Raw genomic sequence first — 13,111 nt, 5'->3', positions numbered from 1 at the left:
GCTCTCCTAAACCTGGCTCCTTTCCTAGCGCACACATGCAGATATACGAATGCACGACTAGGAAGGAGCTGGCACTGCAGCTAGGGACCTCCTCCCTCAGTGAAGAAATCTTTCTGGATGAAGTTCCAGTACCCGACACACAGTGAGCAGCTGTTCCCCGTGCCGGGGTTGAGAAACAGCACAAGAAAGAAAATTGCACTTACCACAGCGCCAACTCCGTAGCTAGCGGCAGGGGCAAGGGCATGGTAAGGATCTGCTGTGTACACCCTGCCATAACTGAAGAGAGGGAGAAAACATACAAAAAAAGAGAAAGAGAGTCACTTTGGGGGGCAGAGAAACAGCTGTCTGACCACAGGCAATGGAAGAAGCAGCATGCCCTTCTACACACATGTATGCATACATGCACACACATGCACATGGGCTGCCCCTCTTGGAAGAGAGCCTACGGGCATGCCGCCATGCACGGTATGAGATGGGCGAGAGACGGGCCTGCGAGGAGGGACGTGGCAGCACCAGGAGCTCAACCTGTAGGAAAGAGGTCAGCACCTCGCATGTGGCAGCTACTGCAGCCCTCGTCTCGAGTGATGTGATGGGGGAGGAGGGTGAGCCCCCAGTGCCGGCGCTACTGGCACAGTACCAGCTGCTACATGGAAAGTACTGCGGGTTCTCCAGAACAGAAGGGAGCACGAACTTCAATGCTCTCACGTGTGCGAAGATTAAAACACAGCCTCACTGCACAGGAGATGAAAAATCTTATGGTGAGCACTCTGATGAGGATCATCCTTTTCATTTACACGGAGCTGCACGTTAAAGCACCCTATGCCATATGAGCTGAGAAATTCTTAAGTTCTGGATGGGGAGAGAAATGCACGCAGTGATGGAGCAACCTGCTCAGAGTCAGAGAGCAAGGAGCCTGCAACGCCAACCAGGGCTTTCAACCTTGAGCCATGACCACACCTCCTCCTTTGCACAAGGAGTCCCCAGGCTAAGGAAGGGGCCAGGATTTGTGCCGGCTCGCACACGCCAGAGGGCAACGCTGCCTGGGAGCAGAGACAAGTCGTGCACTCATCCTTCACGTTGGGCAGTGCATGCATGTGTGCGAGTGCAAGTAAGACAAAGAAATGGGGAAAGAAGTAGAGAAGAACTGTAATGGATCACAGCTCCTCAGATCTCTGAGCACAGCAAGCCAGCCCCGTGGTTGCCTACCCCTTACATACCCATCGCTGTAAGCTGCTGCAGCGGCTGCAGCGGCCGTGGCTGCTGTTGCAGTAGCAGGCTGTGCATATCTGTAGGCTGCGTATCCACCCTGCAGGAGAGAAGAGAACTGACTTTACAGATACCTGTCCACCCACGTAGAGAAAAGAAAAAAAATGAAAAAGGAATCACACATCACAAGGAGAGGAAGTGTTTCAAACTGCATCAGCTCCCATGTCACGTATATTACGAGCACCGCACATTGGCACGTGCGTCTTCCTTTGCTCAGAAGGACTACGAACACTCTTCCATTGCCCCGTTTAGCAGAAGGAATAAATTAAAGCAAGCTTGAGCATGGTGATATCCCAGTAGGAAACTAAATTTGGCATGTGGAAACAGAAATCCAGAAGAGAGCTGAAATACTGCATGCAACATAATTTCTATGTCCCCTTCCTCCTACGCTGGGGAAATCAGAGGTGGGCACCTTCCGTGAAGCATGTATTTTACAAAGGACATAATTCAGACAAACTACTGCTTTTTTCCCCCTTGTTTTGTCATCTTCTTCTTTTTTTTTTTTTTAAAGCCTGGGAGACCCAAAGGATAGATTTTCTTTTGGTTCAGATGCATAAAAGCATCAATAGCCAGGAAAGCCAAAAAGCAACCAGGAAATGATGGTCAGGGAGATAAATTTCTGGTGGCCTCAGGGGTACCAACAAGCAAACCAGCACAAACACCCCTCCCTTAAAGTAAGAAGGAAACGGCTTGGCAGAAATTATGTCTGAACAGTCTGTACTGCTGCTGCACTTCTATCTATGCTACACATCTGTATTAAAGATCTTTAAAATGGTTACACTCAGAAGGGGCAGTTCCTGAAAATATAGCTCCAGCTGAGTAGGTAAAACACGAATCCTGACCCAGAGGGAGACTTGGGAGTGTCCTGCTGGAATTCACACCAAAAGTTCTCAGGGCAGAGGAAGCCCAGGCCCAGACCCATGGCTCTACTCATCTTGCAACAATGAGGGATGGACCCCAGCCACCTTTTAGACCAGGGGACAAGGGCTGCATGTGGCAGTCAGGACGAAGCTCTGAAGCCAAGGTCAGATCTTTCTTGATTCTACATGTTTTTGTTAACTTGGGGAGAGGGGGGAGGTGCGATGGTAAATGAACCATGGGTTTGATTTGCCAGAAACACAACGAGCCGTAAATAACACCGGAAAACTCCAGATTGCTTCGGGCTTTTTCCTTTTTCTTTCTAACTGACATTTCAGAGTTTGAAGGACCAGAAGGCAGACTTATGCTCTTCACCTCCAGCACTGGCTCAAAATATCACTACCATTTTTTCCCTATAAATCTTAGGGTTGCATGCAACTAGGAGCACAAGACATGCTCTAGTATAGGAGTTGGTTTAGTGGAGTGTTGGTGATAGGTTGATGGTTTGACTTGATCTTAGACGTCTTCTCCACCTGTAATGATTTTACATCATATACAGGGGTAGATAGTGAAAGGACAAGACGGAATGGTTTTAAACTAAAAGAGGGGACATTTAAAGTAGATGTCAGGGAGAAGGTTTTGTTTATTTGTTTTATTAACAGTGGTTAGGTGCTGGAACAGACTGCCCAGAGAGGCTGTGGATGCATCATCCCCAGAGGCACTCAAGGCCAGGTTAATTGGTGCCCTGGGCACCCTGGTCTAGTACTTGATCTAGCAATTGACAACCCTGTCTGTGGCAGGGGGGTTGGAACTTAACGTCCCTTCCATCCTATGTCATTCTATGATTTCCATGATTTTATGATTTGTCTTTGCTCAGCAGCTCTCAGTTTTGGACCAGATAGCTTTTAAAATAGAGGCCATGACTTTAACTTCATTTTGGTTGCCCCTGCAGAAGGGCTATCCAAAACATGCCTAGGGGTGGTTTCCTACTCTGGAGGAGAGGGACTTGCTAGACCTTCAGTCTTCTAGTTAACAGAAGAGAGTAACACGAATCTTTCAGAGTGAATTCAATCACCAGGTTGCTCTTAACAAGTCGTTTCAATCTGTGCATTTCAGATTGATGGTCTGGGGAGATCTGGCTTATTTCTGGCGTGCTAGCATCACACCACTATTGCCCTCAGCTCTAGAAAGTGAGGGAGGCGAGACAAACAAAGGGCAATCCGAATGAAACCTTGACGGACCTCACCAAATTAGGACCTGCTGGTGTTTCCCTAAGCTTCCAACCACAGTGAACTCTTGGTGCAGTCTATCACTTGGCCACGGCACAGAAGCAGAATTTTCCTAGCACTGTCCCCTTCTCCCTCTCACCCATCAGCCACGTGTCACATCGGAAGCCATTTCGAATGTGACCGGCACACGCCCCACACATGAGAGCAAGATGCAGTTTGAAACCTAGCAAGGGTTATCAAGTAATTCTCTTATAACTCATATCTCTCGTAAAGGGAAATGAAACCAAACCAAACCAAAACAAGAAAGAAGAAAAGAAGGGTTGGAATCAGGTGTGGGAAGGGGGGGAGGGATGGCGTAACATTTATTAATCAAAATTAAAAACTAAGCATGCTGACATCTGGAGCTAGAACAACCAGCAAAGTCACCACGTTCAGACTCATATTGGCTAGTTCTATCCATCCCAGCATTCTCTTGGGACAGCAGTTCGCCCTAGGCTCTACCACAAGCTCAGTGAAGTACACAGCCTCAAGTACTAGAGCGTGCAGCCACAACAACCTGCTATTACGGAAACAGTCAGTCACCACTGGAGTTAACATTCCAACCTCAACAACTCCCGCAGCCTCCCGCCCTCCCCCCCGAAATGGCTCCCACCCATGCCCTGTCCCACACCACAATGTTAATAATTATAACAAGCAATAACCCATCTGTTATATCAGAGAAGGGAACAGAGACTCCACTGAGAGATTTAGAGCGGGATGTTAACATTTCTTCAGTCAACTGCACAACAAACAAACAAAAAAACAAAAAAACAAAAAAACACAGGAGAAATAATTCATTGGAGAAATGAAGTTAAGGAATAGCTGACGTGTATTGCTTTTTAACCATGCACTGATGCAAAATTGAAGCTACTGTTAATTTCAAAAAAATAAATAAAGTCACAGGATACAGGTACACACACACAGGCAGACCTGCCTGGCTCAAAGCAGTCTGCAAATTCTACTTGTGTGTACTCCAAATAAAACCAAAAATGGGGATTATAATGGCCATGGTACGGTCCTGTCGTAGGAGCAATGAGTGCGGACAGCTGAAGGATTTCTGACAAGGGGATGTATTTAGCATGACCAGCAGGTCCAAATACACCAAAACAGGCTGAAGGAAAGAGGAGAAAGTCGCAGCTATTACTCCTTTTGGTTTCATCAACACTTTTGTCAAGCTCCAGGAGCGGTACAGAGCGAAGGAGACGCTGTGCGGGTTGCCTGACCCAGCTGAGGCTCCCGTTCTCTGTAACCCAGGACCCACCTGTAATTCCCTCAATGCATCTGAAACCCTACTCAGCTTGTCCAATGCACCAGTTTTCCTCCTGCCATTTCTGTTCACAGACAACTTTAACTAGTGTGCAAAGCTAGCCCGTAACCTCAGCTACAAGGTCCTACCACTCCTAGTGATTCCTGACGCCACTCACTTCAGGTAGTATAGTAAGTAAAAACTGTACCTATGTAGAGCATCCTCAACAAACGTGAGCAATCATGTTTACCAAGGAGATAAATAGTAACTTCAAAAAGGCCCTTGCTAGTTGCACCACACTCCTCCAGACTGCAACAGAAGACACCGTTCAGTGCCATGATCCCTGAAACCCAGGACAGCCGTGCAAATTTCCACTCCATCGATTTATGTGAAGTGGTTTACCCATGTAGGTGCAGTGTTTAAAATCATTAGCCTTGTCTCAAAGGAAATGAGCGTGCCTGAGCTTCTTGTGGAAGATGCTAGGTCCGAGATGTATCTATGGGACAGTCCAAGGGCAGCCTCAGCTTATGCATCTTTACTGGGCAATGATTAACAATCAAAAAGACCGTCTAAACCAAGACTGGTTCTTTCTGGTATAATCTTTCGGATTGCCTGGAGAGCATGTGAGATAAATTAACACAATTTTTAATGCCGCTTATTTTAACTCAAGTTCTCTTCCTCTTGTTATACTGCCAGCGTTGCTGGGGGCTATGCTGGACCCCCTTTCTCATAAGAATGTGTAGAGAGCCCGAGTCTATAGATCCCAATTGGCAAACAACTGGATTTGTCCAGGTGTTCACAAAAGCCCATATTTCAAATGACTCTTATGTCATGCTTTTATTTAAGCCAAAAAAAAAACCAAACTTTTTTTTATCCCTTCTTAGCATTAGATGACAGCTTTTTCAATATTGTGTTATTTCAGGGAATGAGACAAACTTGGCAAAACAACATAGATAGGAAACTGCAATCCCAGCTAGAGCAGCGTTCCAATTACAGAACATATTAACGTAGATAAATGAGCATGTTAAAACTATGTATTTCAGCTCAAAAGAAGTCCCATCTTCTCCTCTGCTCTTCGGGCACACATTAGGTGTTCAATGCAATGGGAACATCATTGCAATGGGAATATGAGGAAATCCAAACCTACGGCTCACTATGCCAGCTTATTCTACGGTTATAAGCTTCCCTTTTCTTCGTCCCTTGCTGCCTTAGGCACACAGAGTGTGGCTGGGCACTCTTTATGCCACTAAGAAACATTTAACTCACGTACCTGTTAGACACATTTGACCACCTGCCAGGTTTAGACTGAAAGCCCTGTTTAGGGATCTTTAATTTGCTGAAGCACAATTGTGTCTTCCACCCCAAAACTGCCCTAGAGCAGAAGTCAGAAGCAGAATGGGCTAGAACTGTTTCCAGCGTTTCTGTATTAGAAGGGTGGCATACATGCACCAGGAATGAGCATGAATGAATTAAAAGAGGTGACAGGACAACAGTGTCCATTGCAGCCAGCAGGTGCTTCTACATGGTAATGGGACAAGCATGACCTTGTTAACTCTTCCACTGAATTTACATCAATACATTTTTTGAATGAAATGCCACTCGGTGTGAAATCTGGACACATGCCACCCTGCTACAGCGGGGGCTTGGCTCACACGGGAGTCTGCGCTGCCCTAAAAAAGCCTCTGTTCCCATCTCTAATGTGGTGCTGGAATGGTTAGTATAATTCAGTTTTTTCCACTGCAATCCACAATCTGATTGGTTGGCAGGTCACACTGGCACTCCTACCTGAGGTATTTTAGCGCTAATGATTGGTTCCTGTAAGACTATTCTATAACAGAACACAGGAAGAGCAGTTCAAAAAAACACAGCTGTGGAAAGAAACAATCATACAAACAGCCCGCAGTGGGGCTCACCAGCCTTTTCTTTCCAGTGGATGCAAGCACGCTTTTCACAGGCAGGAGTGGTCTTTGCAACGTGGGGTGGTTTGTGTTTGTTTTGTTTTCCTCTTCCCCTCCACCCCAGATTAACCCCATTGAAAAATAACCTTCCTTAGGATCTGAAATGAAGCCCTCTGCATCCTGGGGCTGGTTGGTTTATGAATTCAGGTGTCTTGCCAGAGTGGGACGCATCCAACAAGAGATGGAGTGCCCTCATCAGAGAAGACATGGCTAGCAGGCTGGTTGCCCCAGGAGAGAAAGAAGGAGTGAGGAAGAGGAGGAGGAGGAAAATGAGAAGTTGGTATACAGCACTTATGTGGAAAGAACAGCCCAAGTCTGGGACACTTCCCCTTTGTCTCACCTACTGCTAACCCCTCCTTCCTACCTAGCTCAGGGTCTCTGCCACCTTGCCTTGACTCAGAAGGGAGCCTCAGTTCAGTCTTCCCTCTAATCCAACCAGAAAGGACTAAGCCTCATCAAAGGACCCTCTGCTTTCCCTTCTGTGATCTGCACAGTCTTTTCATGGCAACCAGAAAGACGTAAGCACTGCAGGGAATAGCACTGTACAGCAACGAGGCACAGGTATGCTGCATCCCTTCTGCATGTGCCAATTAGCAAACTGCCTGGAACAGCAACTTTGTGTTAGGACAGCTTTTTCTCCTGAGCTCTGTTATAGGGTGCTGGGCAGCAGTAATACAGGATAACAGACCATCATCTCCCTTGATGAGTGTCCCATTCTGCTGTCCTGCTTTCTCACAGTGAGGCCTGAGCAACTGAAAGCAAAATCATCAGAAGTTCACCTCCCACTTTTATCCTGATCTGGAGGCTGTTACATACTACATGATGCTACTGCACTGCAGCACCAAGCGATGATGGGTATTCTTCACTGCTGAAGTCACCATCCCTAACATGTGCTCGATAAGAATCTCTCCCCCACCAGTAATGGAAGCTCTAAAGGAGGCTTCTGGAAAATAAATGGGGAGTAACCTTGACCAGTCTTCCCTTTCAACATGACAACCTCTTACACATACTTTGAGGGAAGAGGCACTAAGCAGAAGGTACTGCTCTTATGTTTGCCTGCTGTAGCAAAGCCAGTGGTCTGTAAAGCTGACATTTTAAGACTGAGGTGAGAAAACCCAGAACTCTTGTGTCAGTGACTACCATCTTATAAAGTAATGCCTGACTAGGCAGATCAATTTTTAGAGGGATGTGCACATACTGCTATATGTAAGCATGAAGAAGCACACCCAAAATCTCTGTGCTTAGAGAGCATGTCTTCTGACTGCTATAACTGTGTTGGGAAAAGTGCCCCTATAGGACCTGACCCTCTGTATAAGCCAACAAAATCCAAAAGCTAATTCCATCCATTATCTTCAGTCTAGCCCCCAGGGTCCTCTTCATAAATGTCAGGAGTAGCATCTTCAGAGGAGCAGGGACATGAAATCCATGCTGACAGTCATGCCACTACCAATACAAAGCTTCCCCAGCTCTGAAGAACTATTACCTATAAATGCTGCACAAGAGAACTTTGCCAGAGCTAGACAAGGCCACAAGTAGTGATGGCAGCAGTAGGCCTAAACATTTTGGCTTTGAAAGGCATACTCCTATCAGAACTGTTCTACAACAGCTCTCCACTCGAGAGGAAATGGCTTTTCTTGCTGGCCAGAGTCCTCAGACCCACAATGGCCACAACCCAGCTGCTTATAGAGATACTTCAGAGATGTGTTATACCAGCTGGCTGGGTAGGATGAAGACAACTACAGGGCAATGTCTCCTGTGGTACCAGAGCTAACAGCCGAACAGGAGTAGGCTGCTGGCTTTTCTAACCGAACATCTCCACGTATTTGTACTTTACAACTCCCCAAAGAGGTAAGAGAATCTAGCCTATTTAGGTACCACTTTGACTAGCAAACTGAGGTGTCAGTTTTCACTCTAGCATCTCAGCCTCCGTTTTTAATCAGCCCCAGTGTCTTCCCCAAAGGGATAAGTTCCACATCCCAGTGGCACACAAACATTTTTAAACATCCAGTCAGCTCCGTTTAGTGTGGGCTGCACAAATCAAACCTGAAAGGGTCCCAAGAGTGGAGAGAAAGGGGAGGGTGGAGGGGGAGAAGGAAAGGGAAGGTCTGAGGCTAAACCAGTCCTGTTATTTTTATATCCGAATTATGTAAATGAGAGAAGTGTTGAGAGAAATTTTAATTCGCTAATCATCTCTCAGGTTGATTAGTAGCAGTGTGCATGTGAGGGAGAGGACACCCAGTAAACTGACCCTGGCAATGATCAGGAAACCCAAAGGCTTAGGTCTTGCACCCAGGGGCAAGCGCAGTGACAGAGAAGCATGCTTGCATTCCTAAATATATAAATATATATATCCACAAGGAAGAAGAAAATTAAAGTAAATGATATTTAAAAAAAAAAATCAAACAAACAAACCAAATCAAACAAACAAACCAAAAAAAAAAAAAAAAAAAAAAGAAAAAAAAAAAAGGCTGGCTTGTCAGGGGTTGGGGATGAGAAGGCTCCGGTGTGTGTACTTACATAGAGGTCAGCACCGTAAAATCCGTCCTGGTAAACCACACTGCAGAAAATCCACACAAAAACAAAAAAACAAAAAACAAAAAACAAAAGAACAGAAAACACATTCCGGTTATTGAGGACGGCAGCATGCACATGCGTTTTACACAGGCAGGTGATGTATGAATCCATAACCTGGGCTTTTGGCAGGAGCGAATCAGCGAGAGAATGTGTGCACACGCACGCTAGACGGCTCCAAGTCATCTTCCATGGCATGCAAAGGGGAAAGGGGCGGGCAGAGGGGGAGACAGTATGCAAAGGAGAGAGGGAGGGGAACAACCATCTTGTACAATAAAAATAGACCCCGAAAGATCTGATGTCCTGAAGAAGAGAAACAAGGGTTTAGAAACCTCCGCTCTGGTTATTCTCCTGGAATTGTTTAAGTTACCCCCCTACACACATGGAAACATTTGGCTTCGTGATGTGGGCTTGGAAATCGAGAGGCCCCTCAGAAGGTATCCCACGGGGGCTGAAATCACCTATGTCAAAAGCATGTTTCAGAGAGCTGTGTACAATTACGTATTTCGAGCTTCACAGGGCTGCTTGGCTTTGTTTCTGACATCCATACATCACCTGCTTTTACCCTGCACATTAGACATGCGATAAGATTTGGCTGATCACACAAGCATGCAAAGTATTATTATTCAGCATCTTAAAGAACCAATGCAACACCTCAGGAAAACAAGTCAATCAATTCTGATCAAAGTAAACACAGAGAAATGTAATTAAAAAAGAAAAAACCAAAAATACCCACAATGCATTGCTTTCACAAGCAGAGATAATGAGCTAAAAAGGTTAGGTGACTGGTCCAAGGTCCGAGAATTGAAAGGTGCAGTGGGAGTCCCTGGTAGTAATGACATGTTCCATAGCAGAGAGGAGCATCTGGAAGGGTTTCCATGGGATGATACTTTTTCTGTTTTAAAGCCATCGATTTCTTTCTCTCAGAACTTCAAGCAGGTAAAATCGTTAAACTGGAGCCTGGGGTTCCCAAAGAACCACTCTTGCCAGAGCATTCGCTAGCGTAGGACTACGCAGCTTGCTTTGGGGACAGGGGTTGGGGAAGGATAAGGAAGGAAGAGAGGGTATGCCCCCCACCCGTGTGCATTCAGCCTGTCCTTCGTGGAATCTCCTCTTGCTTTGGCCTCCGAATAGCTCTGTACCACCTCGCTCAAAGCTTTAAAAAGCATTAGAGCCCCAGCATGTGATATTCACGGACCTAATGCGCATGACTTACCCATAGCATTAAGGAAGAACCAGGCATGGAACGCCAGCTTTTCTATTATTACTTTTTTTTTTTTTACTGTGAAATTCTGCCAAGAGCCTGCCACCCTCAGACACCCACCTACTGTAAGGCACGCACACACAAAAAAGCCCAGCACATCTTGCCAAAATTCTGCATGCTATTACTAAAAATAAAAATAAATAAATTAAAAATCTGTCGCAGTGTTAGCTACTGCTTGAATAATTTAGTCTTGCTGTCTTCCCCAGGAAAAGTACACTGCATTCCCAGCGGACAGAATTACTACGGTCTCCAAGAGGGCTGGGAGCAGATACAAAGATAGAGACCCTTGTTAGAGGAAGAGGGGAGCCACTTCAGCAGAGAGAAGCAGGCCATAAGATCACGTTTGTTGAAGCCAATTTTTTTTTTCTTTGCAATCACATAACAAAGAATTGGGCTCCTGGGGCAGCGACTTACATTGCTGGGTTCTCTATCTAGGATCAGGAGTGTTTTAGCAGTGATACTCCACCTGCTCCTGCAGGAAAGGCAAACGCATGACAGAGGAAGTGACTGTTGGTTTATGAACACATTAGCAATTTCAACAGTTATTCCAAACACAATCAGTTGGATTAATTAAGAGCATTACCACATTGGATCAGGGCACTGTTCATGTAACTTAGTATCCTGTCAGCAAGAGATGCTAGCACCAGCTCTCCAGAGAAAACTGCAAAAAACGCTATCACAAGTAAGAGCAAGGCTTCCCAAGCCCAAGCAACAGAGCACGTGTGCATCCTGTCTTAAGTGAGGACCTGACACCAACTGATAGGGCTGAAATTTAGCTGGGTTTATATACATACTACAATAGCCATATTTGTGATTCTCAATGCTAGCAAAAACTCCACTTGAGAACCACAGAAGCCATTCTGGTTGTGCAGACTGATCAGTAGCATAAAACAGCCCCATCGTATCTCAGTGGCATCTGTGAAAAGCCCGCTAGCTGAGCTAAAACACATCCACAAGAGCAAGACATACGCAAACTGAGTTGTACCAACAGGTGACTATGTTGTAAAAGGAACCCAAACCAACCAAAACAAAACAAAGAAATCCCACGAAGATCCCCACTGCCTTATGTCTAGTCTGACTTTTATCTACTTTTGGTGCTGAGTGGGAGAATCTTCTATACATTTATGCTTCTAAACTAAATTATACTTCACCATGACAAGCCCGCTCTTCGTATCTGCACTCAACGACCATGAAAAAGCCAATGCCTAAACCTGCAGTTTGTGAAATAAAATTGATCACACTTGTTCCATTTTGAGAATTTTAGAGTAGCCAAGGGGGTTTCTTCAGGCTTTGATTTAATTCTTGCAGTTCTTGGTCTGAAGTGCCATTTGTCAGCTTTCATTTAGAAAGCATGGCCACTACAAGTGGAGGCAATACTTCAGCACTGGCTGGAGTCACGCTACAGACCAGAGGTTACTGTGCCTCCACACTTGTAGTGAATGCCTCAGTTATACCTTGAGGGGTGCACTGGTGCTCTGAGGTCAGGCTCAGGTGACTATCCACCAGCTTCTTCACTGCTCTGAGCCACTGCTTTCTATCATACGAATAATCCTTCCTAAATAAACGTTCAGGGCTGCACGTATGTTTAAGTGCCTTTTACATATGCATTAGTAGATCTGAGCTTCGGATCTAGCTTGAGATCTTGAAATTTATTCATTTAAGAACTATCTGATTTCTTGCACCTTCCTCTGGAGAATCCAGCACTACAGACACAGTCAAAAATTACAGTAACCTGAACAGTGCTCAGGTCTGATCCAGTACAGCAATTCCAACAAGCTTGTATCATTCTACAATTTATTTATTATTTTTTTTTATAATGCTGCTGAGCTCACACATTCAGTGATACCATTAGGTTTTACAGCAACTTAAACACCACTAGGTTTTGTGAAAAGTCAGTACCCTCTACCATATTTGAATAAACCCACAGCTCACTTTACTGCCTTCTTCCACAAGACTCACTATGTTTCCATCATTCTTGCGCTGCTGATTGACCTTCTGGCATCTGCCCTGACTCTGTGGGGGTCAGCAGTGCCCACACCTGTGGCTGTCCTATAGGTTAACGCAACATGGATCTGAACAGCACAATATACATTATTCCGTAAGGAATCAAATTCCCTCTACAAAATATTATGTAGAGGTTCAGCCTATAACAACAATAAACACCAGAATCAGTTAATTACATCCCAGTGCTTGGGAGGAGGGGAAGTTCTGGGCCACTTCTGAAGGCAACTCATGTACTGCTATCCTGCAAATGTTTACTGGATAGAACGCTGCCCATGAAGACACAAAATTGGCCAGCAGGGTCAAACAAACCCAACGTAATGTAAATAAATGCAGTCACAAGACAGTATTTGGAAAGAATAAGCACTGGAGCCTGGCCCATATTCCAAATTAAATACATGCTTTACAGGGGACTCAAGCTGGATTTATATGGAAGACAGAGCTTGAGTCTCTCCTGGTGACAGCCTCTTGCCAGGAACGCTCCAGCCGTTACTCCCAGGGATGAAGCATACAACCTCCCCAGTGCAGGTACTTTGCATTCTCCTAGATGGTACCTCAACTTTGCTTCTCTGTTTTGCTGTGAAGCACCTCCAAATTTAGCAGGGCTTGGCCATTTTCAGAGCAACAGAGTGACAAGTTGCAGGTCAGAGGCTTAAGTTAGAGGATGTCACATATGAAT

At 45.4% G+C, this 13,111-nt stretch overlaps 1 protein-coding gene across 21 annotated transcripts in view; it reads right to left on the bottom strand.

The window, feature by feature from the left end:
* Nucleotides 1-13,111, bottom strand: part of RBFOX2 (RNA binding fox-1 homolog 2) — a 159,688-nt gene that overhangs the window by 3,099 nt on the left and 143,478 nt on the right. For 10 of the 21 annotated variants that reach the window (XM_048934279.1, XM_048934282.1, XM_048934277.1 and 7 more), the window contains 3 exons: nt 6,424-6,466; nt 1,218-1,306; nt 204-276 (listed from right to left, as the gene is read on the bottom strand). In XM_048934279.1, the coding sequence (XP_048790236.1) occupies nt 204-276; nt 1,218-1,306; nt 6,424-6,466 (205 nt within the window). Of the gene's footprint in view, nt 1-203; nt 277-1,211; nt 1,307-6,423; nt 6,467-9,112; nt 9,154-10,845; nt 10,904-13,111 lie in introns of those variants that run through there. The other 11 variants (XM_048934280.1, XM_048934278.1, XR_007374673.1 and 8 more) reach the window with 10 other exon arrangements.

The sequence above is a fragment of the Lagopus muta genome, chromosome 1 (assembly GCF_023343835.1).
Source record: "Lagopus muta isolate bLagMut1 chromosome 1, bLagMut1 primary, whole genome shotgun sequence".
In the NCBI taxonomy this organism is placed as follows: Eukaryota; Metazoa; Chordata; class Aves; order Galliformes; family Phasianidae; genus Lagopus; species Lagopus muta.
This window is presented reverse-complemented; position numbering and strand designations above follow the sequence as displayed.